Source organism: Gambusia affinis, linkage group LG12 (genome assembly GCF_019740435.1).
Source record: "Gambusia affinis linkage group LG12, SWU_Gaff_1.0, whole genome shotgun sequence".
Classification (NCBI taxonomy): Eukaryota; Metazoa; Chordata; class Actinopteri; order Cyprinodontiformes; family Poeciliidae; genus Gambusia; species Gambusia affinis.
Window position 1 is genome coordinate 313,830 of NC_057879.1, and position 27,760 is coordinate 341,589.

The following is a 27,760-nucleotide window of genomic DNA, read 5'->3' on the forward strand; positions in this document are numbered from 1 at the left end:
GTGGAGAAAGGACTAAGGTGTGGGGTGGGACTAAATAGAACTCCTAAAGCAGCAGTATGTAACTTATATATATATATAAAGGTTTTTTATAAAAAACTATATTTTGGTGGTGGCAATGGAAGACGTTTTCCCTGCAGTCTGTGTGTTGCTGGTTTATTTCCCGCTCCCCCTGCTTCTGTTGTTGTATCCTTGGGCAAGACACTGCCGCTGCCAGTGGTGATGGTCAGAGGGTCTGGTAGCTCTGGAGCATGTCAACCTGCCCCGGGGCAGTCATGGCTATTATCCAGTAGCTCACCACCATCAGCATGTGAATGTATTTATGAATAGAAATAACTGTTGTCATGTCAAACATCTTTGAGTGCCCAAATAAAGTGATATATAAGTTTGATGTCATTTCATTGCATTTTACATATTTCATGAAACTGTCAATGTTATGACAGAATGAGACATAATTAGTGAAAAATGTGAGCTCCATTGCCTTCTCCCTTATGGACGTGCTGTTGTCTGAACAAGTACACACAAGTGCCAGAATCAACCCTGGTGGAGGGTCTTAGCGCTGTCAATTATGCTTGCATAAATGCTGCTCACACACTCACCCTTTCTCTGTGCTATGCTGCAACTGCTCACAGAATGCACACAGTATGGGGCAGTTTTAGGTTTGGAGTGGAATAACTTTGACAGGAATAAAGATGGCAGTGTCGTACCAGTTCAGGAAAGAGAAACGGTCAAACAGACTCGGGTGTGGGATGCAAAATGGACTTTATGTGGTTCTGTTTTGAAATGTAAAGACTCTTCAAGCTCCTTAAGTTATCCTCTTAATACTCATTCAGCTGAGCTGTTGCACAGTGGAGCAGCATTAGCTTCTCATTCAAAAATGACTGATGTCCTATGAAGGCGAGAATGTGATGACAGAAAAGCAGAGCACATAACGCATTACATAAAGTGCAATATGGAAAAAAACGTAATGTCAATAGAGGGTTAATTCTGAGGGCTGTCGTGAGTTAATGCTCTTCTTGGAGCAACCACAGAAAGTCTTTCTCTATGAACACCTCTGTTCATGGGCAACCAATTCTTTCAGGTATTTTATTTTTTTCAACTTTTATTTTTCTGTTCAGTAGCCTGAGGTTCTGGAAACATTATGGTTCTTCAGTAGCAGATTTTATCTACAAATTAAAAAAGGAGGAAGAAAATATACAGTTTAAACATTCAAATTTATAAAACTAAGTAGTCTTCTAGCTATCAGTACTTAATACTAAAAAAACAAAATCTGACAGAACTAAAACAGCACTCGGTTCAGCCTGGGATGTACCACTATCATCATAACCTTGAATTTGCAGAAATTCATTGGAATATAATGCATGTTTTTTGCTATTGATAAGATCTTCAAAGTTGTGTATATATGTATATATAGAGAGAGACCACCCGTGGAAGGTTATATATATATATATGTTATATATATATATAACATATATATACACACACACACACACTGGTGGACTCTCTCTCTCTCTCTCATCCTCTGAGCTCTGGTCCAGAGACCTGGGAACTTTATGTGGTTCTGTTTGTGCAGTATCTTGGCTGTGCCTACAACTGCACATTTCTGGATTGAGATGTTGCTCCTGGGATCTGTTTTAGCTATATATATATATATATATATATGTGTGTGGTGTAGGTCTTTTATTCACCAAATGATATTCAGCATGTTTTTTGCGTAGTCGGTAAAGTTTTGCTGTTGAGGTCATTGGATTTTCAGCAATGCTAGAGCACAGCAGCCACACATCATGGGAAGCTGGTTGCTGATGGAAGCTGGTTTCAGGTATAGTGAAGAATAGAGAAAAAGACAGTAAAATAAGGGTGAACCAACAACACTGTTTTGACTTGCAGGCACAGTCCTTGTCAGCAAAACTCAAGGTATCGGTTCTCCAAAAAGGGAACAAAGGGTAAAAACACAGGCCTTTAAAATGTTGACGTCCCATTGGCTTAAGGTGGCTGAACTTGTGGCAGCATGAGCTTAGTAGCTTGATGTTTTAGCACGGATGACTAAAGGATGGAACCATACATTGAGACTCGAACTTAATTTCTCAGCAGCAAATTGCTAGGCACCATAGAAAGGAATAAAGTAAAGAAGTAACTGTGAGAGGACAAATTAGAGGTCATTAAAAGGGCTTTGTCCTGAAAATATTGACAAGTCACAAAAAATGAAGGCTATTTCAGGATTTCTCCCAGTATATTATAAACGTGGTGATCCACCAGGCTAAACATTGCTTGTTTTTGTTTTTAGAAAAACAATAATTATAAAAAAAATTGGGCTGAGTGTTTCACCAGGGGAGTAGAATTATTCCTAAAAGATGGGTTTATAAAGGGATGCTCTGATCAGGTTTTTTGCTGCCAATTCCGATACCAGTCATCTCTGATGATAACCGATCACTGCCCCTCGCCTGGAATGGCTGTTAATCTTTTGGTTTAGATAAATGATACTATGTTATCTGGCAATAAATTCACCTAAGCTAGACATATTTTAATACATATCTAAAATCTTTTTTTTAAGTTACATGATGCAGCTTTAAGCAGATGTTTGCTGTGAGAGTTCACTGCCTGGTGGAGGTTGAGCGGCGCCACGCCTGTTAAATATTATTACCAGTAGCAAGTAGCTGCGGCCTAACAGCCAGAGCAGAACCAGTGTCTTACACCACCAGCTCAAAGACTTGAATTATGTTTCGGGTTATTTGTTTAGCTTTCTAACATGATGCTAATCCGGATGAGTGCTGCTTTACCTGCTGTGACAGATGTCCTTTTTTTCCCAGCAGAGAGCCTCGATGCAGCCAAACTCCATATAGTCCTTGTTTTTTAAATGCCATATTAGATTTGTTGTGTTGATGCATGGGCTGCACAGTGGCGCAGTTGGTAGAGCTGTTGCCTTGCAGCAAGAAGGTCCTGGGTTCGATTCCCGGCCCGGGGTCTTTCTGCATGGAGTTTGCATGTTCTCCCTGTGCATGGTGGGTTCTCTCCGGGTTCTCCGGCTTCCTCCCACAGTCCAAAAACATGACTGTCAGGTTAATTGGTTTCTCTAAATTCTCCCTAGGTGTGAGTGTGTGTGTGAATGGTTGTGTGTCTTGTGCGTCTCTGTGTTGCCCTGCGACAGACTGGTGACCTGTCCAGGGTGACCCCGCCTCTCGCCCGGAACATAGCTGGAGAGGAACCAGCAACCCTCCTGACCCCATTAGGGTCATGGATGTTTGGATGGATGGGTGTTGATGCATTGTGATGTGCTTCACACCCGAAGAAATTTTCTGGCGCAACACACATACATGCCTATTCATTCTAAGAGCGTTATAGTTCCGCACAACAGGATTTGTTGCTGCGCGCTTGTTCAGTGTGAAGGAAAGAGGAGATCAGCTGCCACATAGGCTGCGAAGTGAGATCAATGTGATCGATTTTGGTGATTGTCTAAAAGAGACGGTGATCGGCGATTACCGGTCATTCACTTTTTCACAGAAATCGTCTGATTATGATCAGTGGTTGATCCATCGGCACAAGTCTTAATGTATAAACCCACAAAGCAGATCAATCACGACGCTGACGCCTCTGCGCCTTGCCTCGCGTGCTGTTGCTGCTTGATGTCTGAAGTTTACCTCGGCACAGATCACACGTGCCTCCTTTCACTCAAACTGGACAGAAGTTGACATGTATGGATATTTACATCAACCCTCAGTTTTCAATGAGGGTTGATCTATGCAGTCAATTGACATGATGCCGGGTCCTCCCCCATGCTGATGTAGAGCAATCCTCCCCTAATCATTCCAGGGCACTTGTCAGCAACTGACCAATCATCGTTCCAAGTACAGCACTCCGACAATATTGACAATATCTGTCATAGAAAACATGCTGCAGTCAGAGAGATTTTGAGGAAAATAATGGATAATCATTGTCCAAGTTGTCAGAGGGTAATATGCATTCCCGACAGCCGTCACCCAATGTAATAAATGCAATTTAGAATAGAATAGAATTCAACTTTATTGTCATTGCACTGTCACAAGTACAAACAATGAAATGTAGTTTGCATCTATCCAGAAGTGCTATACAAGATATAAATATTTATTTACAGGTGTACAAGACTAAATATAAATATGGGAGCTATATGCACAGATTATACAGATTATTATACAGAATATACAAGAGTGTTAGGAAATGGATTATATATGTATTAGTAGGTTTATAATCCAAGATAAATAAAGGCAGATAAGAATTACAGATTGCATATGTGTGTGAGGAAAACAGTCCGTGGTGAGTGTGTGTGTGAGGATAGTCCATGTGTTATTGTTGTATGAGAGGATAGGGGAGTACAGTCCTTATAGTTTATGTTTTATGTAAGGAGGCGTTGAAAAGCATGACAGCTGTGGGAAAGAAGCTGTTCTGGTGCCTGGTGGTTCTGGTCCATAGGCTTCTGTAGCGCCTCCCAGAGGGCAGGAGGGAAAAGAGTGTGTGTGCTGGGTGAGTGAAGTCCTTTGTGATTTTCCTGGCCCTTTTCAAACACACTTCCTGTAGATGTCCTTGATGGCAGGGAGCGGTGCCCTGGTGATATACTGGGTAGAAGTTCGTGAGGATCTCTAAGGACAGGTGGTTCTTCCTCAGGGTCCTCATGAAGAAGAGGGGCTGATTGCGCCTTCTTGAGTTTGGAGCAACTAATCGTCCAAGTCAGAGATGGACGGAGATGTGGACTCCCAGGAACTTAAAGGTGTCCACACACTCCACCACTGTCCCCTTAATGTGGATGGGTGGATGTAGGTCAGCGTTCCTCCTGAAGTCCACAATAAGCTCCTTGGTCTTCTCGGTGTTCAGCTGCAGATTGTTTTTGTCCCACCACTCAGCCAGACGGTCTGCCTCCTCCCTGTAAGTGGCGTCATCATTATCTCTGATGAGGCTGATCACCGTGGTGTCATCTGCAAACTTGATGATGGCGTTAGAGGTGAAGAGGGAGTAGAGGAAGGGACTCATCACTCCGGTGTTTATGATGATGGTGGATGAGAAGTGGTTGTCCAGCTGGACATGTTGAGGTCGACTGGTCAGGAAGTCGAGTAACCAGTTGCACATGAGTGAACTGATGCCAAGGTCTGTGAGTTTGGTAATGAGTTGTGATGGGATGACAGTGTTGAATGCTGAACTAAAATCTAAGAACAGCAGTCTGGTGTAAGTGTTCTTGCTGTCCAGGTGAGAAAGGACAGAGTGCAGCGATATGGAGACTGCATCCTCTGTGCTCCTGTTCTGCCTGTATGCAAATTGGTGGGGGTCTAGTGTGGGAGGGAGACAGAATCTGAAGTGTGCTAGGACCAGCCGCTCAAAGCACTTGGTAATGATGGGGGTAAGGGCTACCGAGCGGTAGTCATTGAGTCTGGTTGGGTTGGGATTCTTGGGGGTTGGGACGATGGAGGTAGACTTGAAGCAGGTGGGTACCACAGCGCGGGCCAGGGACAGATTGAAGATGTCCGTCAGCACTCCTGCCAGCTTCCCAGAGCACGTTCTGAGGACACATCCAGGTATGCCATCAGGACCCTCAGCCTTGTGGGATTTAATCCTGCTCAGAACCACTCCTGCGTCAGTGGGGAGGAAAGTCTGGCTGTTGGTCTAGGGTGGTAGCTGCTTTGGTTACAGTTGTCGTATTCCCTCTCTCAAAACGAGCATAGAAGTTTGTTGAGGAAGGAGACATCCAGGCACGTGCAGAGGTGGGAGCTAAGGGGGCTTGAGCCCCTGCCCTTTTTAGCCTTGATGCCCTAGTGCCCTTTTTTTTTTTTTTGAACATTCTTTATTATGAATCCAACACACATACATATGTATATTTATGCATGTACTTACATAAAGAAAAACAAACAATAAAAAAAAAATAAAATAAAAAAAAAGGGGGGGGGGGGGTCTCAGCAAACATTTAAGTCCATTTTGGCAATTGACATTTCTTTGAGAGGTTCTCATGGGCTCACATGAAAGGGAAATGTACATATCCAGTGTCTTTCATTAAAAGAGAGAGACATATCAAGGGGACCAGCAGCTTTTTATAACACTTAGCATCTTTATCAGAGTGGCCATCCAAAGTGGGAAATAGCTGGGGTCCAAACACTCAGAAAAATTTCCATTTTTAAGTGAAGTTTTGCTGTTATCTTTTCCATTATGTACACATTCTTCAATCTTTCTTGCCATTGTTGAAGAGTGGGAGGCAAAAGCTTGAGCCAAGACAAAGTTATCATTTTTCTTGCTACTAGTAGCAGAATCTGTAGTAATTGGACTTCCTTTTTCCCAATATCTTCTCCTGGGGTCAAACCCAGTATATAATGCAGTAGGTTCAGTGGTGACGTGAACTTGAGTATTTTTTGAATTTCTGTCTGAACCCTCTGCCAGAATGGAATCAGTACTGGGCAGTCCCAAAAATGTGAGTGTGATCCCCAATCTGATTACAATTCCTCCAACACACATTTGTAGCGTTTCTGTTGTATTTTGAAATACTAAAAGGTGTTTTAAAGAATCTCATTCTTAATTTCCAATCAAATTCCTTCCAATTTGGACTGTGGGTGATCTTAAAACCTTTTTCACAAATCTCCTCCCACTCCTCATCTTCAATAACAATATTCATTTCTAGTTCCCACTTTTGCTTTATATCTATAGAACTGTCAGAGAAATGCATCTGTAAATGTTTATATAGATTAGATATGATCTTCCTCTTATTATTTTCCTCCACACATTTTATCAAAAATATTTCTAAAGGTAATGTATTTTGTTTCAAGGTAGGCCATTCTTTGTGTGATAAAAGATAATCCCTTAATTGTAAGTACTTATAGAAATCTTTTGAGTATAATCCATATTTATCTTGTAATTGCTTAAATGACTTAATATTTTCTCCACTGAATAACTGACTAATTCTTATTAATCCTTTCTGAGCCCATCTCTGGTAACCCGTATCTAGTTTGTTTGGAAAAAAGTCGGTAATCTTGGTTATTTTTATCATGCGTGATATAGTTAAAGGTGCTCCTATTTTCTTCCTCACTAGAGACCAGACTCTGTATGTACAATTAATCCACTCGTTTTCAATTTTTAAATCCTTGCAATTTTTTCCCTCCACAAATGGCATCGCTTCAAGAGGTACCAGTGGGCAAGCATTGTTCTCCAGACTAATCCAGGTCGTCTCCTCATCCTGTACAAGCCACTCGACCACAATGCGAAGTTGTGCTGCCCAGTAGTACAGTTTCAAATTAGGCAGACCAAGGCCACCTTTTCTTCTTGGGCTTAACAGTAATTTCTGTCTGATTCTTGGTTTCCTCCTTTGCCAAATAAAGTTATTAATAATTTTATCTAAAGTTTTAAAAGTGGAGGCAGGTATCCAAATAGGAAGTGCCTGAAATAGATACATTAATTGTGGGAGTACATTCATTCTCACTATTTCTATTCTGCCCAAAAAGGACAGAGGGAGAATCTCCCATCTAGACAGGTCTGATTTTATCTGTGTGATTAATCTACTAAAATTTTCATTAAATAGTTGTGAAGTTTGTGGTGTAATCATCACACCTAAATATCTGAATCCCCTCTTGGACCAATTGAAAGTGACCTCTTTATCTAAACCTGTAGGCCATTTTACCACTAACATCAAAGCTTCTGACTTGGTTTCATTAACTTTATAGCCTGAGATTTCTCCAAAATCTTTTAAACTAGTCATAAGTCTAGGAATTGAGCTCAGAGGATCAGAAATATACAAAATAATGTCATCCGCATATAATATTTTATGAGTGACTCCACCTGCTGTTACTCCATGAATTCTAGGGTCTGTCCGTATTCTTTCTGCCAGGGGCTCAATGCTGATAGCAAATAGTAGAGGCGAAAGAGGACAACCCTGCCTAGTTCCTCTTTTTAAACCAAATTTCCTTGAGGAGTATCCATTCACCCGTACTATGGATGTGGGTCCAGAGTATAGCACACTAATCCATTTAATAAAATCTCTATGAAATCCCATTTTTGCCAGTGTGTGTTTCAGGTACTGCCAGTCCACCCTATCAAATGCCTTCCCAGCATCAAGGCTGAGAAGCATTGAAGGATCCTGTTTCTGCCTCGCCACAGAGATCACATTTAAGGTTCTCCTAATATTATTTATCCCTAAACGTCCCGTTATAAACCCTGTTTGGTCTGGCTTAATTATTGTGTGGATACATTTTTGAATTCGGTTTGCCAGTATTGTAGTTAAAATTTTCAAATCACAGCAGAGCAAACTTATTGGCCTGTAGGACGAGCAATTTATGGGGTCCTTGCCCTCTTTGGGAATTATAGATATTATTGCTTCTGACCAAGACTTTGGGGGGTCCTTATTTGTGAGGGCATAATTAAATACTCTTTGTAATAGGGGGGTGACCTCAGTTTTAAAATGCTTATAAAATTCTGCCGGAAATCCATCGACTCCTGGCACTTTGTTGTTCTTTAAATTTTTTATGACCTCCTCAATTTCCTGTTTTGTGATTGGATCTCTCATCGCTTTAGCATAATTTTCAGTTAATTTTGGTAACTGAATTTCACCCAACACATTCTTAATCTTCTCTATTTTACTGTCTATTTCCTCTGAATCATAAAGTGTCTCATAGTAAACTGAGAAAGCTTCTGCGATGTCTTTAGGATGCGACAGCATTTTCTTTGTGAGAGGATTCATTATCTTTTCCACTGTGCGATCTGCCTGTTTCTTGCGCAGCTGAAATGCTAGAAGCCTGCTGGCCCTATTCCCTGATTCATAATACTTTTGATTAGCAAACCGTAATGCCCCCTCTGCTTTGTGCGTCAACAAAGTATCTAGTGTTTGTCTGTATTCGTCAAGAGATTTTAAAGTAGTTTCATCATTAGTCTTTTTATGTTCCTCCTCCAATTGTCGTATATGATTTTCTAACTCTACTTGTTTTTTGTCGCGTTCTCTTTTTATTTTGGATGACAAAGAGATTAACTTACCCCTCAGCACAGCTTTTCCAGCTTCCCAAAGAGTTGACACTGATACTTCCCCATTGTCGTTGTGTTCCATATACTCAGTCCAGTCTCTTTTAATTCTTTGAACTATTTCTGGATCATTTAGAAGTGAGACATTCATTCTCCACTGTTTAGGTTGTTTATTGTTCTCTAAATTTATTGTCATAACAACTGGACTGTGGTCTGATATTGTTATTGGTTCAATATGGCAATTTGTAACTTTATGTGCATCCCTCTTTGAAACAAAAAAAGAGATCTATTCTGGAGTAGCTACCATGGACCTTTGAATAAAAGGTGTAATCACGCCCCTTGGGGTGGCTTTGACGCCATATATCTACTAGCCCCATTTCTTCAATCAAACTGGGCAAAATTTTAGCCTTCTGGGGCACCGGTCTCTGTTCATATGGGTATTTGTCCAATTTGTGGTTCATCACACAATTAAAATCCCCTCCAATTAGTATAAATCCATCAGCTTTTGCTGTCAGAAGAGCTGAAATGTCCTTGAAGAAGCTAGGATCATCTTCATTAGGCGCATAAATGTTTAAGAGGGATATTCTCACTCCTCTAATTGTACCTACAACCAAAATGTAGCGTCCCTTTTTGTCTTCATACGTGTTCTCTACCCTAGTGCCCTTTTTGAGTTGTTTTTGTTTTTTTATTTTTTTTTTAAATGTTTTTTAAATTTTTTCTTTTTAATCTGTATGTCAGAAGGCCTGTTTGTGCCCCTCAGCAATAATATTTAGCTAAAAAAAATAATTTAGTAAAAAAAAAAAAGCTAGTCTGACTGCCCTCAGTCTAATAATGACTCTCAGAGCCTCCATATTGTTCAGACATTGGGTCCATGGTGAGGAGGAAGAGCGGGCGGATCTGTGTCTCTATCAAATTATGGGCAAGAATGTTTTTTTTCATACACTGGTTTGTGAATAAAAACGTAGGTCTGATGTTGACGTTAGAAAAACTGTTTCTATTTATATTTTTATAATCCATCCATCCATCTTCTTCCACTTATCCGGGGTCGGGTCGTGGGGGTAGCAGCTTCAGAAGGGAGGCCCAGACTTCCCTCTCCCCAGCCACTTCTTCCAGCTCCTCCGGAGGAATCCCAAGGTGTTCCCTGGCCAGCCGAGAGACATAGTCCCTCCAGCGTGTCCTGGGTCTTCCCCGGGGCCTCCTCCCGGTGGGACGTTCTCAGAACACCTCACCAGGGAGGGGTCCAGGAGGCATCCTGACCAGATGCCCGAGCCACCTCAACTGGTCCCTCTCGACGTGAAGGAGCAGCGGCTCTACTCTGAGTTCCTCCCGGATGACTGAGCTTCTCACCCTATCTCTAAGGGAGAGCCCAGCCACCCTACGGAGAAAACCCATTTCGGCCGCTTGTATCCGTGATCTCGTTCTTTCGGTCATGACCCAAAGCTCATGATCATAGATGAGGGTGGGAACGTAGATTGACTGGTAAATCGAGAGCTTCGCTTTTTAGCTCAGCTCTCTCTTCACCACGACGGACCGGTACAGCGCCCCCTTGATGGCAGACGCTGCGCCAATCCGCCTGTTGATCTCCCCCGCTCCCTTCTTCCCCCATTCATGAACAAGATCCCAAGATACTTGAACTCCTCCACTTGGGGCAGGACACCCCCCCTGACCCGGAGAAGGCACTCTACCCTTTTCCGGCTCAAGACCATGGCCTCTGATTTGGAGGCACTGATCCTCATCCCGACCGCTTCACACTCGGCTGCGAACCGCTCCAGCGAGAGCTGCAGATCACGTCCCGATGAAGCCAAAAGGACCACATCATCCGCAAAAAGCAGAGATGCAATCCTAAGGCCACCAAAACAGTTCCCCTCAACACCTCGGCTATGTCTAGAAATTCTGTCCATAAAAGTAATGAACAGAATTGGTGACAAAGGGCAGCCCTGGCGGAGTCCAACTCTCACCGGAAATGAGCCCGACTTACTGCCGGCAATGCGGACCAGACTCCGACACCGGTCATATAGGGACCTGACAGCCTGTATCAAAGGGCCCGGTACCCCGTACTCCCAGAGAACCCCCCACAGGGCTCCCCGATTATATTTTTATAATCGTCCTTGCAATAGCGGGACAAAACCCGCCTCCCCCCTAAAAACAGAAATGCTTCAGCTGCAGAGAAAACTTCTGACTTTAACTTAATCAGGCTGCTAAATGCCCGGTTCGCTACAGGCAGACTGAGTTGGTCCCACCGACAAATAGAAAGAATGTCTGTAACACACGGTACCGGCTGTCACCCAGGTACCGTGTGACCCCGCCCCCTCCTAGAACCGTCCTATTAAGAACCTCAGCATCTCTAACATGTTTAAATATCTATAAGGTGAATCTGTGAGAGGGAGACCAGGTATATTGGCAGAGTTTAAAATCAATCACTGATTATTGGCAGTGTTGTAGAAAGTACTAAAAAAATGTACTTAAGTAAAAGTACAAATACATGGACAAGAATGTACTCTAGTAAAAGTAAAAGTACCACATTAACACTAATACTTGAGTAAAAGTAAAAAAGTACTGGCTTTTAAAAATACTTAAGTATTAAAAGTAAAAGTACTTCCTGAATGCATTACTTGATCTCTAATACAATATAATTAAGTGTACCTATCATATTTAATTTTAATACATGAAATATGTGCCATTTTAATTAACAATACCACAGATAAAGCATGTTTTTAGTGTGTTTACTCTCTGTGACAGTTTAGGTTTAGATTTGTGATTCTATGCATCATAATTTCAGGGATGGAAACATCTTAAATCCACATTCCCATAAAAACACCTAGATATTAAATACTGAGAGCTGAAATAAATTTAACCAATATCATTATCAATTCAAACTCTTCATTCTGCTTTGCTTCCATCTCTGTGGCACAATCCACAGTGGTTTCCTACCAACCCTAAAAGATACCGCCCTGGACGTTTGCCCATATCACCCAAGTCAGAAACCACAACTGTCTGCTCCATTAAACATAGAAATTAAGGCAATGTCCCAATGGTAAACAACACTCAACTATGAATACTGTCCAAGGTGCAAGAAGCAAGAAGTAACCAGGCAGAAGGACAGTGACGGTTCTGACCCTGTCTGCCACCATGACAGGTTACCAACACAATCAAAGAGCAATGAGCAGCTCTGCGTTACACGTTCTTGTTTTGTTTATTGGCCAATTAAATAAATCTATATATTTTTTAATTAAATAAAATAATAATAGCTACTGCAGTGTGTGCAGAGCGTCACAAGAACAAAGAACGGCTCTCAGTGAGGCTTCAGTCCTACAGGACTTAGTAAAAATCCGTCCAGAAGAATCGGATTGTTCATCACTATCACTATATAGCAGATTTTGGTCACAGCGTTGTCCCATATATGCGACACCTAAAACAACACTTCCACACAATAATTAAACGCATGACTGACAACGTTTTGTCATCGCAGAAGCACCATATGTGTCTCTGTACAGCTAGCTTTGCTAACATCACGTCCACATAGCTTACCTTCCTTTAAGCTTCCTTTCCAAGTGACGCTAAAAGTTGGACGAAGTTTCCACCGTCTGTGAAAGTGAAGCGCTGCTGATTTTACATGTCGCCAAATCTTATGATTTATGTAGCGAAATTCTATTACTGACGATTAGACACAATCATCTCCCGCTTAGTGGAAACCACTGCGCATGTCTGGGAGCTCCGCGTGCAACTGAAAGGAGGAGGCGATGGGTGACGACAGTAATTAGTTGGTCACGTTAATACTTGGATTTACAGCGCCTTGTTAAGTCCCTGAACTTCATATTTTAACGGGGGAAAAAAGCGCAATGCGACTTGGATGTAACGAGTAACGGGACGGTTTTGTAGAAATGTAGTAAGTAGAAAGTACAGATACTTACTGTAAAATGTAGTGGAGTAAAAGTCGAAAGTATCCATTATTAAATATACTTAAGTAAAGTACAGATACACGAAGATTGTACTTAAGTACAGTAACGAAGTACATGTACTTCGTTACTTCACAACACTGATTATTGGTTATTTGCTGTGATGTATTTGTGAACAAACCCAATTCAAACACAAAGATTACACCATATTGTAGCCATGGTAACACAACAATCAAATTATTAAGTTGATTCTTTAAACTTTTACAAACTAAATGTCCTAATTAAATCCTAAAGGTACTTTTTATTTTTCTCAGCGGAATGCATTAAATAAAATATAATAACATTGTCATTCTCTATAAATAATGCTACAGGTTTAGATCTATGGTCTGTGTTACAATTAAACCATTTCTAGGGGCCCCTGGATGTCTGGAGGCCCCTGAATGGCCCCTACCAGCAACTACTGAGTTTTCTTTGCCTTGATATTCCAGTCTTATAATTCTAGGTCTTAGAGGTGCTAAGATCAAACTATTATATAGAGTTAACTCCTTTGAGCTCTTTAGATCTATAAATCATTCTGCATCCAGGTTGTTGTAGAGGTTAAATAGATACTATTGGGGTTTAATTAGTACAATGGCAGCAAATTAGCTTATTTCATAACTTTATAACCAGAGACCTTCTCTCCTCTCGTCTGTTTAACAGCTACAGTCTCAGATCAACTCAGCCCTCCAGGACTGTCAGCAGCAGAAACAGAAACATTATACCTGTTGGGAAAAATATAGACTATATTTACTTTGGATTTCCCCATCTGATGGCAATGATGTAGTAGGATCCAGTTATATTATTGATTAATATGGGTTGTTGCTATGTTGTTGTACAGTGTTTTTGTTCAATGTGCCCCTTTTTAAAATTTGAGCCCCTGCCCCTCCAAAGGTCTCTGCACGGCTCTGGAGACATCAGAGGAATTAGGGTTCTTGTAGTCTGTGAGAATCTGAAGGCCTTCCCACATACGTCGGGGGTTGGAGTTAGAAAAATGAACCTCCACCTTCCTTTTGTAGTGGTGTTTGGCCTTCTTGATTCCCCTTGTCACCTTAGCCCTGGCTGCACTGTAAGTCTGTGCATCCCCTGACCTGAAGGCGATGTAGTGGGCCTTCAGCAGGAGACGAACGTCTCGGTTCATCCAGGGTTTCTGGTTGGGGTACATGGTAATGCGTTTGTAGGTGGTGACATGTTCTATGGTGTTGGAAATGTGGTCCAGTACAGATGAGGCGTACTGATCCAAGTCTGTATGGTGGAAAATTGTCCAATCTGTATTCCTTAACCAGTCCTGGAGCACAGCGTCGGAGCCCTCTGGTCACACCTTTACTGTCCTCACGTTGGATGAGTGATAAGTACCGAGGTGTGAGGAACAGGGAGAGATGGTCTGATTGTCCGATGTTGGGGAGGGGTGTCGCATTGTAAGCTCCAGCCAGATTGGTGTAGACATAGTCCAGGGTCTTGTCTCCTCTGGTGTGGCAGGAGAATGTTGGTGGAATCTGGGAAGAACTGTCTTCAAGTTGGAGTGGTTGAAATCACCCGCAACAATAAAAACAGTCTCGGGGTATTTGGTTTGGTGTTTGCCAATAGCCGCATAGAGTTCTTTCATGGCTAGCTTGGCATTAGCATCCGGGGGGGTGTACAGTGAGAATGATCGAAGTGAATTCCCTTGGGAGGTAATAAGGTCTGCATTTGACCATTAAAAACGCCACATTCTGTGAGCAGTCACTCTCTGTAGCCTCTGGTCTTGCCGGAGTCCTCTGCTGTCCTGTCCGCTTGGTGTGTGTGGCGTTCAATTAGCATTGATAGCATTGTCCGGGCAGCTATTTTTTAGCCATGTTTCGATGAAAAACTTGAAATTTGAGTCAATAATCCGTCTGTCACTCGGGATGGATAGTCGTAACTCATCCATTTTATTAGCCAGAGAACGGACATTAGTGAGGAAAATGCTGGGTAAAGTGAGCCGGTGTGGTGTTAGCTTTAGCCTAGCTCGCACCCCTCCGCGGTTACCCCACCAGGATCTAATACATTTCCAAAATCAAAAAGAAGTCTGGAATAATGCAATAATGAATCGTGGACTGCAGCCCACCTCATGTCCAGTTGAAACTGATGGATGGGAACCATGTTAGTCAGCACCACGAAGGTAACCGGTAGTAAACATAGCATTTTTTTATAATGACACTTAAGCCCCTTTTGCACTGCACAGCTGGACCCGGGTCAACCTGGCTTGGTCGTTTTGCATTAGCACTTCCACCCTGCTCTCTGGAACCCCGAGAGCTGCGGTTCCAATTGGGCCGGCCAGACCGGGCCGGTTTGGAGTTAGCTGTTGATTGGTTCACTAGCTGCGGGGGTAGGACAAAGACCAGATCTCTGGATCAGAGGAGCACTAGACTTTCTCGATGTCTGTCATTTCAATATGCTGCATCAATAAATTTCTGTCGTAACCCATTCTTACCCTACACTGGGATTACACAATCACCTCTTCAGCCAAAGGGTTAGGGTTAGCCTGTTCCGGTTCTACCCTGTTCTCCCAAAGTTCAGAAAATCTGCTTCGATAAATTGGTGCACCCCTAATTCCTGTTGCTGAATTCCTTAATTCTTTTTTCAAACTAGGCTTATAACTTAAGTTCTTGGGGTATAAATGCTATTTTGACAGTTTTTCTGGACATCCCTCCCTTCCCTCCAAAAAACAAACAAAAAAATGCCTATTATCTACCTGTGAGGTTGTTTGAAAAAAATTCTAAAAGTGTAGTTTAATATGTGGAATCCAGCATGTGAAGATCTAAAGTAAGGGTCACTAAAAGCACAAAGCCAAAAAAAAAAAAAGATAATTTAAGGCATCTTGGTAATTATTAACATTTGTAATTGGTAAAATATATATAGACAATTTAAGGCATTTAATTGTATTTTCCACATACATAAATAGCAGTGAATGAGATGTTACCACAAGATAAGGATTTTGGTTTACCTTTTAGTTTGTCATTTCAACATCACAATGTCTGAAATTACCATCCTGCAGTCAAAATATATCCAAAATTATATCTGTTTTAGAATTTCTGGAGCCATATTTCTCTTTTACGGCATCCTTATTGCAGATATTTAAAATTCGAACCTTACTTCACGTTGCCTTTTTTGCTGTATTAGCTTTGTGCATTACATAAAATTGGGAGAACCACCAGCAGCAGAAATGGGAACAACATAAAGATCTAAGGCTTCTGGAAGACACAAATCCAAATATAATCCAGTTATGACTCACATAATCCTTTTGACAGTTTTGTGTCGCGATGTGTGTTTGTTTGCCTGGATTTGAAGGGTGAGGGGAAGAAAGAGGAGAAGTGTGTTATAAAGATCAGGGATAAGAGAGCATGCAGAAAAGAGTGTGTAAGGAGCTTAGATATCAGTAATTTCACAAATATACTGTTAATAAGTCATCAAGAATACCAGAAAGATAAAATAAGTTAGGAAAAGTTCTGTAGACCTGTGGGTTTGATTCTGGACAAATGTGTAACAGGAGGAGTGGTCAGGGAGGCCTATAGGAACAGAGTGTGCACTGCAGAGGGAACAAGGAGAGAATAGAGGGGGAAAGGTAAGAAGTAGGGTAATCTGTGTGGGATAACGAGTGCTTCCTGCTTAGCTTTGTGTGCTTTGTTTTGGAAACTTCCATTTTAGCATGTGCTGAGCCAGCCCAATGAAACACACAGGCATTCTGTGGGCATAAGAAAAAGTGTGGGAAAGCGCATCCCTCTATGGTTTGCTGGAAAGGTTGTGGTTTTAGTGCTTATGTCAGCACAGTGCAAGACTGGTGGATGAAGGACTGTGCCACCACAGGTTACTGTCGGATGAAATGAAAGCATGTACTGTCCAGTGTGCTGCTTACTAAAACCAGCGATCAGGCTGAAACCTGGGAGTAGTGATGGACTCTGACCTGAACCTTCAAAGCCACATAAAGACAGTTACAAAGTCGACCTTCTATTACCTGAAGAACATTTCCAGGATTAGAGGACTAATGTCTTAGCAAGATCTAGAGAAACTCATCCATGCATTTATCTTTAGTTGTATTGATTCCTTGAAACACATTGAAACTAACCCTAATTTGGTTTATTAGTAAAAATATGAATGTTTATTTTAAGAGCTGAACCCAATTCAATTACATTAGTCATGTAATTTTTATTTAACATATCCTGACCAAGTCAATCAGCAAGTGTTGCAGCTCTATCAGCAAGTTCTGAAACAGCCTTTCAAAAGCTGAAATTACAGCTAAACACAAAGAGGACTGTAGATGGACACAGTGCATTTTGACTGAAAATGTCTCTCAAAGGACAATGACAAAAGTTTCCCATTGATGTCACAAATGGTAGAAATATATATAATGGCCACAAGCACAGCTTCTGAACTTCGTCAATGATTTAAGGCAGTGGTCCCCAACCCACTAAAGCCTTTTTTTGCCCTGATTTTCCCTTTACGATAATCTTACAAAGTCCTGCAGTGTGTTGGGTGTTGTGTAGAAAGTCGAACCGCTCCAATCTAAAATCGGGGATATTCCACATGTTGGATTGTCTTAGCCCGACTATCGCAAGCTGTGGGTTTTCCCTGACTGGGAGCGAGAACGCAGCCTGTTGAATGCGACAGGTAGCCAATCTGAAAGCGCGGTGATGTAAGAACAGGGGGAAATCCCAGACAGTTGACATGGCGACATATCATTATCGGAGATGATATGTGGAAACATGTCATGTGCTGAATAAACATGAATGTTTATTCAATTAAAAATGTAAACTATGAAAAAAATATCTCGCCTCCAAGTCATAGAGCAGCAAATAGAGCTGCTGCTCCCGCCGACTTTTATCAAACGCCTTTTCTATTTGTTTCGTCTTTTATCGCTTAGAATGAGTTAACAAACTATCACTACTGTTTCTACATTGTCATCTGTGTTTGGTTATTCCAAATTCACGTGTAGTATGTTGGGGTTTTCTGGGATTTTCTTCTGGAATCGGGATGCTTGTGAGTGGAATCGGTTCGTGTGTGGTGTGTTGCTCCTGCCGTGTGGCTGGACACACGAACTGATCGAACCTGTTGGACTTTTATCGGCTCCTGTGTGGTGATAAAGGTCTGGAAAATCAGCCGATAATTCTAAAATCGTGCCATGTGAACCAGACCTAAGACTCACAAGCTCTACTCCTCTGACTCTGGTCACTATAGTAATGTTTACATATCCCTTCAAAACACAGATATGCCACAAAAACAAACATTGTACTTTTGTAAAAGTTTTAACTCACGATAACGACTAATAGGAGCCCTGAGCTTGTTTTTCTGCAACGAGACGACCCCATCAGGGAGTGACCATTGTCAGTCTCATACCTTATTTGGTAATGGGACCACTGCACTCTGGAAGTGAAGGGGGCGCTATTTCTTATATAGGTCATATAAACGGGGCCTCCCATTTTTATTTTCTTTAGAAATCTTCGATATATCTTCACCTTTAGGAAGGATTTTCACTCTCAGTATGTATTTGAACTTCTCTCTTTTATTTACTTCAGCGCAGCTCACAGATTTTAACACATTCTGTAGCTTTCGGTGAACTTCTAAATCTGCTCCTTAGTCGCATCTTTTTGGGCCTGATGCTTCTTGAGCATTGTTAATGTTTTTGTTCATGACATTTGCAAAGAAACTTTCCCTGACTGTCCAGGAATGACACAAGGAATTTAAAATCAGCCACAGTTTCAACAGGTTGGCCATGAAGTGAAACTGGAACCACTTTCAGGTCTTGTTTATTGCATTTAATTAGCTCTACTTCCTTAGCCCTTTAACCGCCATGAGGACGCCGGTGTCCCCATTGACCCATTGACCTGCATGTGACAGTATTTGGGGTGACAGTTAAAAGGCTAAGAAAATAAAAAGTTATGTTCTTTTGTGAGGGAATTTTATCTTTTACGGTGCCAGAAATGCCAAAATTAATAATAAATAATAATGACTTTGTTGTTCTCTGATTTAGTAATGTAATTAGGTTAGTTATGTTACCACCTCCACGCCACTAGAGGCAGTATCAGGCCCAAAAAGATGCGACAAAGGAGCAGATTTAGAAGTACATTGAAAGCTACAGAATTTGTTAAAATCTGTGAGCTGCGCTGAAGTAAATAAAAGAGAGAAGTTCAAATACATGCTGAGAGTGAAAATCCTTCCTAAAGGTGAAGATATATTAGAAATTTCAAAAGAAAATAAAAATGGGAGGCCCCGGATAATATAGAAAATAGCGCCCCCTTCACGTCTGGAGTGCAATGGTCCCATTTCCAAATAAAGTACGAGACTGACAGTGGTCCATTCCCACCCACTTCTGTTTGCTGCAGGGAGGTGTCCTTGCATTTTGCTGCTTGTGGCTCAATGTTGACGTGCAAGACGTAACTGAGAGAATCCGTTTAAAGGATTTTCACAACAAAAGATTCCCCAGACTCAAAAAATATATAAAACTGAAATATTTTGTTATTTCTTGCACGTACCGGTCCACGGTCCAGGGCTTGGGGACGACTGATTTACGTTGTCTCTCTGTGGGCTCTGGCTATTGTCAAGGGTCAATGAATCTGTCCTGTTGCTCTACCTTACTTTCCAGTCAATAAACAAAGGTAAAAAAAAAAAGTCAGCTGTCCCAGCCAGTGAACCTCCCGAGAAATTGCCGTCTGTTGTTTCTACAATATTTCACCTCTACATAGCAAATCTTGCAAACCGTTCAGCTCTTATCTATTCCAGCTTTCCTGGTTTTAAATTCCAAAATAGTTCCTGACATCTGGCTTCAACTTTGCTAGTGGTGACTGACGAGATCAAATTAATGAATTGATTTTTTTGTGTTAATTTTCTTTTAAAGTCCAACCTGAGAGCAAACAAATATTTAGCTTTAGAAACTTAGAAGTTGGATCTTATTTTTCAAACATTAAATTTGTCATAAAAAACTAAGTAGTTTGCAATGTCAACAACACTCTTCAGAGTAGAAGTTACCATGGAAAAACAACTCATGTCCTAATAAGTTTCAGTCAAATGTTTGAACTTAAAATTATAGAAACCATGAAAGGCGTAAGATTTTGGTTAGCAAAGATATTAAGTTAGATTTGTGTTACTTATTTTTAATGCATACTAATGTTTTCTGACATTTGTATTGATGTTTGCAAAAATAAATCAAACTATGGAGCTACAGAATACCTTGTCTTATAATGGAGATATCAGTTATGCAGACATCTGCTCTATAATTTTTGGAGTTTCAAATAATTTGTACATTTAAAGAATGGCAAAATCAATATATCACAGGGAGTTTTTCTAAAAACATGCTCATCAGGTTATTGACTTTATCAGGTCTAGGCAGTGTGCAGGCTTGCAGCGCACGCATGCACACACACACACACATTACACTCTCCTTCAGATTGCTTTATTCTGTTCTTCTTGTTGGTGCTACATGACACTAGAAAGTCTTATGGCGACGATATTAAATATTTTGATGATCGTATCATTTGCCATATATTCCAGTTGCTTTGGGTTCATCTGCTGCCATAAGACTCTGTATGGCTGGCTGAATATTGTATTAGTTTGAAAAATTTGGTTTCAAACTAGAGTTAACTGAGTCCCCCTTAGAGATCAGGAATCCAAGCAGTCCTTTATGATGTGAAAATTGAACCCACTGGCTTTGCGATTGCAGTACATTGTGTAGCCCTGGTTTGAAATGCCCTCTTTGTCTGCCTCACCTCCATCTTTTCCTTCAGGGATACACCAGGAATAGCTTTATGTTGATCCTGATCCTTAGTGGGTTGAAATGAACCCTAAACTTACCATTTCCATCTGGAAGTGACTTTTGCAGCCCCATGTACCCATGTCGGCATTAATGAAGAAAAGTACTTTCTCCTCCCTCAATGTATTCCCCTGAAGCCTTTTGCTGTTTCCCTCTTTTAAGAGAGAGAGTGGGCATGACTTGAGACCTGCTGTGTGGGCTATATGATGGCCTTCCTTACTTCACTGCTGGGGACAGAGGCATGTTTGTCCTGCTTGGCTACTTAGCTGGCTGACCTACTAGAGAACAGTGACTTCGTTGTAGTCTTCAGCCTGTCTGACTTTCTGAAACACTGACTGACCACTCTACTATCTGCCCATCAACCAAGAGAGGACAAAAGACAGTGGCTGTCCTGTTGTCCTCTCCATCCTTACTGGGACTCAGTGACTGCTCTCTTCACACCCTATTCACAACAAATTATACGTCAACTAACTATCAATATCAACTGTGTCTCCATCTACTGTATGTGGAATCAGTGAAAGCAATAATGACACAATCAGAAGAACTGAAATTCTGACACAAAGATCTAAAAAGCTCTCTAATATCTTAGAGACTTTTGGTCGAACACAACATGTCAAACAAGCAACACACACTCAAGGACACACACTGGACCTGGTTATCAGTAAGGGTGTGAATATTTCCAATGTCTCTGTAACTGATGTCGCCCTGTCGCATCACTTTGCTGTTATTTTTGAAAGTTTTTTATCTTTTAACTCAGACTTCAGACAAACAGCAACCATCACAAAACGTTCTTCACTGAAAACACAGCAGAAACATTTCATCAAATCTACTCTTCTTCCTTGCCCTTAAGCTGAAATGTTGTAGATAAGTTGGCAGATGATTTTCAGTCTAAAGTTTCAGATATCATTGATTCCATTAAAATGAAGGTTGTGTCTGGTAAGAAGAAATCTCCATGGAGAAATGCACAAATAGTTCGATCTGCAAGACAACTCTGCCATAGGGCAGAACGAAAATGGTGTAAAACTCAACTTCACGTTCATTATGAAATCTATAAAGAAAAACTACATAACTATAACTTGACACTAAAATATGCAAGTGAGGCTTTCTTTGCAGATGTCATAAACAAAAACATTAACAATGCTCCAGCTTTATTAGCAACAGTTGACAGACTCACAAACCCTCCTATCACGTTACCACCTGAATTTCAGTCTATTGCTGCCTGCAACCAGTTTTCCAGCTTCTTTTCAGAGAAAATTAAAAAAAATCAGAGGATTAATCTGAACATCCACTATGAAGTCAGTACCAATGCTGTGCCTAAACAAAACAAATACAGGAAAAATGACCCAATTTCAAACCCTAGAGGAATTTATAAGTCAACTCAGCTCCAGTTCCTGCTGTCTGGATGTCCTACCCTCACATTTCTTTAAGAAAGTTCTGCCTGTTGTTGCTACTGATCTGATCCAAACAGTAAACTCATTCCTCTCATCAGGCGTTTTCCCCCAGGCTTTGAAAACAGCAGTAATCAAACCACTGATAAAAAAGAAGAATCTGGACAAATCACTACTGCAGAAATACAGGCCGATCTCTGACCTCTGACCTCCCATTCATCAGCAAAGTTATTGAAAAAGCTGTCGAAAAAATTAAATAACCAACACCTTTGACTCCTTCCAGTCTGGTTTCCATGGTTACCACAGCACAGAGAGTGGCCTGTTCAATGACATCCATATAAATACGGACTGTGGGAGAACCACAGTGCTGGTTCTGTTGGACCTCAGTGTCGATCATGACATATTACTGAATGGACTGGAGAGTTGGGTCGGACTCTCCGGTCCAGTGCTTAACTGGTTTGAATCTTACATAAAGAACAGGGATTTCTTTATTTCAATCGGAAACTTCTCATCAAAGAGGTCAAAGGTCACATGTGGGGTACCCCAAGGTTCAATCCTAGGACCCCTCTTATTCAATATTTATATGCTCCCACTGGCTCAGGTTATAACAGGAAATAATATCAGCTACCATAACTATGCAGATGACACACAGCTCTACATTATGATGTCACTAGGTGACCTTTGACCCCATCCAATCACTGAACAGATGGTTAGAACAGATAAATGTGTGGATGAGACAAAACTTCCTCCAGCTGAACAAAAACAAAACTGAAGTTATTATTTTTGGACCTGAAGAGGAACGATCTAGTTATAGATCTAGAGTTGTGGATCTAAATTCATAGATCTAGAGTTGTAGATGTAGATTCAATGCACAGCTTCCGTTATTACAACTAAAAACCAGCGATCAGCCCAAACCTGGGAGTAGTGATGGACTCTGACCTGAACTTTCAGAGCCACATAAAGACAGTTACAAAGTCGGCCTTCTATCACCTGAAGAACATTTCCAGGATTAAAGGACTAATGTCTCAGCCAGATCTAGAGAAACTCATCCATGCGTTTATCTTCAGTCACATTGATTCCTGCAGCAGCGTCTTCACAGGTCTGTCCAACAAATCAATCCTCCAGCTGCAGCTGATCCAAAATGCTGCTGCTCGCGTTCTCACTAAAACCAAGAAGTTAGAGCACATAAGAGCAGTTCTCCAGTCCCTCCACTGGCTCCCTGTAGCTCAGAGAATAGACTTCAAAATACTGTTGCTAGTTTATAAATCACTGAATGGTTTAGCACCACAATACATTAAAGATCTGCTGCTGTTGTATCAACCTTCCAGAACCTCTGAGGTTCTGGTTCTGGTTCTGCTCTGCATCCCCAGAACCAGAACCAAACAAGGAGACGCAGCATTCAGCATCTATGCACCAAAAATCTGGAACAAACTTCCAGAAAACTGTAAAACAGCTGAAACACTGACTTCCTTTAAATCTAGACTAAAAACCCACTTGTTTAGGATTGTATTTGAAACGTAATCAATTACATATTTAATGATGGAACTTGACTTAATGTCGTGTTTTGATTGTTGATTCTATGTTGCATTGTGTTTCTGTGTTTGATTTGATGTAAAGCACTTTGAAATGCCTTGATGCTGAAAATTGATGGATTATAAAAATGTCTATATTCCAGCTTTTGGTTTATGTATTCATCTCCAGTCACTTTAATAGATGAACTCTCATCTTGCCTAGACATTTATAGCTTTTGTGTTCATGTTAGCGACGGGATTTGACACCTGCATTTGTCATACACAAAAACTCATCTACCAGCTATTTGCTGTCATGATGATTTCCGCCACCCATTTGTTGAGACTGGGATGATATGAAATAAATTTTCCGGTTCTTCCATAAAGCTACACTTGCGTTAATCATCTAAGCACAGCCGCCTGCACTGTTCATATCTCCTTGTCTGTATAAGTACACTTTCAGCGCTCTTCCCTGCTGTTCTCTCTGAACCGCCATCAGGCAGCTGCTCTGGAAGGAGAAAAGCTCCAGGCATCGTGCCAGTCATTTTAAGGACGGTTATTGGTCCCCCAAAAACGACAAAAAACCGGACATTATCATGAATCAATAAAATCCTCCCAGGCCGAACTTGAAAACCGGACGTTATGCTGCTAACATTTAGCATTCGTCAACAACTTAGGCGGAAGTGAGAGCGCAGCACAACGCAAGTGATAACCCGGCCAGAAAACGGTGCGCTATATAATAAAACATAATTTAACGCTTCAAGGCAGATAAATTTTAGGACACATACACACACACACATATATATATATATATATATATATATATATATATATATATATATATATATATACATACATGTATAAGAAAGACATTCCTATCTACAGCAAGACAGTTTTATTAAGAATAATTTTATCATATAAAATACTTTTTGAATAAGTTAAAATGGCTTTTCATAGTCTAAAACTTAAGGAAGAGAATAAATTATGGTGCACTATTGGTTTCTTTATTCTTGTTTTGTCTGCAGGCGTTTAAGGAGATGCTGTATGCTGCACAGGACCAAGCTCCATCCATTGAAGGTATTCCAGACACACACAGTCCAACTAATCATAGCCTTTACCTAATATATAGCTATTGTATGAATAATTGGAACCTGAAGTACCTTAATTCACATCCTAGTCTCCAACCTGCAGGTGTGATGTTGGGTCTAATTAGAACCAGTTTCTAGCCCATACAGCTCTCATAGATCTACTTAAATATTTGTGCAAAAGATTAAACATCTCATTTGGCATATCAATGGTGTTTCGTTAAGTATAATACAGGACACTGTTAAATACAAATATTTCCATTAACAATCACTGCAGTATTGTCCTCGGCTGTGCTCCATAATCACTGTTGGTCATTATGGAAACACAGCACTGCGTTCTGTTGAGTCCTTTAACCGACTGCAGTAAGGCTGGCATAGAAAATACAGCCTGGCATTATAATGTGTCATTCACTCTCAATTGTTTTTTTTTTTCTTTTTTACATGTACTACCTCAACTTGTGTTATTATTTAATGATGCATTTCTTGTAAAGTTACACCACCAGGAGCCACAGAATCATCTAAATCAGGTCCCCAACCTTTTTACTAAAGCGGACCGGTCAACCCTTTGTAAAGATAATGCCGTAGTTTCCTCAGGGCGGGGGTGGGGTGTGGGAGGGGCTTGGGGGGGGCGACGCGTTGTGATTTCTTACTCATTCTGCTGCATGTTGGCGTGCAAGACTTAACTGACAGCACCCGGTTTAGGATTTTTAAAATAAAAGCTCCTCCAGACTCAACACATAGAACGGACATATTTAATTATTTCTTGCGCGACCCGGTACCAATTGGTCCACAGAACGGTACCGGTCCATGGCCCGGTGGTGGGGGACCACTGATCTAAATGAAGCATTTCATGGACTAACCAGTTATTGGGGCTCTTTTTTTTGGATTAATTACAGGCCTGTTTGTACTAAATAATGCTTCTTATTTTGCTTCTTATCTTCTTTTGACAAAGCAGGATTTTTATTGTTAAATGAGCTCATTTTTGTTAGACATGACCACACACCATGAGTGTGTGTCTGAAACGATTACTTCCTTCTTATTTTCAGGCTTCCTATATGTTACGTTCATTCAGATATCATGTTTAAGCTTTAATTTAGATTGTATATTTATGCTGTGCCCAAATACAAAGAGAAAAGAGTACATCAGTGGTGTGAGGCTTAAATGTAAGAACAGAAGAAATCAGTGGATTCAGATTCCAGTGAAGTCAGTTTCTATATTTAACTAAATATATAAGTTGAAGGAAGCGCCATGAAACTTTCATAGTGTTATAATCTAGCTGAAGTTGATCTAAAAACATGTTAGAACACATCTTCAGTTTAACTTGGTTAGATCTCATTTAAAAGGAACTTGTGAAATATCTGATGGTGTCTGTTTTTTTTCAGCTTTTTACAAACTGCAGAATGCTTGTAGATATTTTGTTTCTGAAGAATTTCTTCTGGATTAAGGGAAATTAAAGGTTTGATATTTAAGACAAAAATGTAATTTTCTTAATTATGGATCATTACATTATTAATTTAGGTTGTGACTATATATTTTTGAACTGAGTGATGTCCAATTATTAATGTAAGATGTACATAGTTTTTCTATTTCACATTTTCTGCAATAGCAGCCATGATTTTGTTTTCAGCATATCCACATCTTTCCCCATGAGAGCAGAGAATCATCTATAGAAGGCTGCGGCTGCACCCTGTGCCTCCAGACCCAGAAGTGGCTGTTTGGACCTTCCACAATGGTTCTTAGTAGGGGGTGCGCTGATTTATCGGCCAGCCAATTTATCGGTGCCGATTTCCTTAATTTTGGGAGATCAGTGATTGGCCGATCTTATCCACTGATGTTACCAGCATCGGCAAAGGTCTAAGAATCACACACTGTCCTTTTCTTTTCTCCCGTGAAAGAGGTTTGACTGACAAACCGGCCGACCAACTTATGTCTGCATATTTGTTACCCCATTGTTGCCAATTCAGCAACGTTGTTTTCCGACAAAAAAATGGTATTGGCCAAAATTGGAATCGGCAGATCGGTAATCAGCGATTGGCCAGAAAACTGCAATCGGTACAGCCCTAGTTCTTAGTCACTTTGGCTAAAAATGATAAAGAGCCAAGTCACATTTTTAAATTTAGATATAATATTGAATGCAGCTTTTGGCAAATATCCTCATCATATGCATAGACAGACAAACTTTGTCATTCAACTGTACATTTAATATTTACATAAAGGTGTCAATATTTTAGCAACTAAAACTAAGCTCTATTTAAAAAAAAATTAGTGTGAGTTTAGTAGTCATCTGCAAGAAAATGAAAATCCGTTTGCAAAAGTTGTATGCTTGTCTTTTTCTTGAACCCAAAAATAGAAATAAAACTGTTGTTCTTTCAAAATTACAACACGTTATATTGTGGATATTTATCAAAAATAAAAAAATTTAAGGTCATGAAACATTTAAAACTCTAAAGCTTTTCATTTAGCTTGACTGAAGGCGAATGTGATTTTTGAGTTACAGAAAATAATGAATGTAATGAGATATGAGCATCAAAGGTAGTGAGAGTGCCCCTACTGGCTAAATATGTTATTGCACTGCAGAGACTGAATTGATGGTAATGGACTTATAATGGCCCACTAAATTTTTGATACAAACATTTATTTGACATTTTCAAAATGTGCACTATGTAGTGCTGGTGTAGTGGCCAGGTCACAGAGTTGTATGTAGGTTGTACTTACAAAGGCAATTCAACCTTTTTGTAAAATACTTGTTCTAATGTGTCTTCACACATCCCAAACTAACTGCTCATCAGTCGAATTAGCAACTTTCAGTTTTAAAGAAAAAAACTGACAGAACAATAAATTCAGTAATGTGTCGAAGTTGAATTACTGCCACTGAGTCCTTTACTCAGTGATATCTGTTCTATTTCTTATCCAACATGTAGTAATGGCAAGATAAGGTGGTCATTGTGTTTCCTTACTTTAAATACCCTGGAAAGCTTCCAGGGACCGACTGTAATCACTACACCACCCAGTGGAGCTGCAGCAGTAGCTTACCCTGTCTTGCTCAGTGAAGCCAGGGTTGGTAACCTGGTTAAAGTGGTAGATAAGATTTGAGGGAGGACTCAACTTTCGACTTGTGGACTTTAACAAGCAGGTG

The 27,760-nt window shown here is 40.6% G+C and overlaps 1 protein-coding gene across 4 annotated transcripts in view; it reads left to right on the top strand.

Moving 5' to 3' along the window:
- The window catches only part of LOC122840762 (xenotropic and polytropic retrovirus receptor 1 homolog), a 59,681-nt gene that overhangs the window by 13,985 nt on the left and 17,936 nt on the right, over positions 1-27,760 (top strand). For all 4 annotated transcript variants that reach the window (XM_044133381.1, XM_044133380.1, XM_044133383.1 and 1 more), the window contains exon 2: positions 24,565-24,616. In XM_044133381.1, coding sequence (XP_043989316.1) covers positions 24,565-24,616 — 52 coding nt within the window. The remainder of the gene's footprint in view (positions 1-24,564; positions 24,617-27,760) is intronic.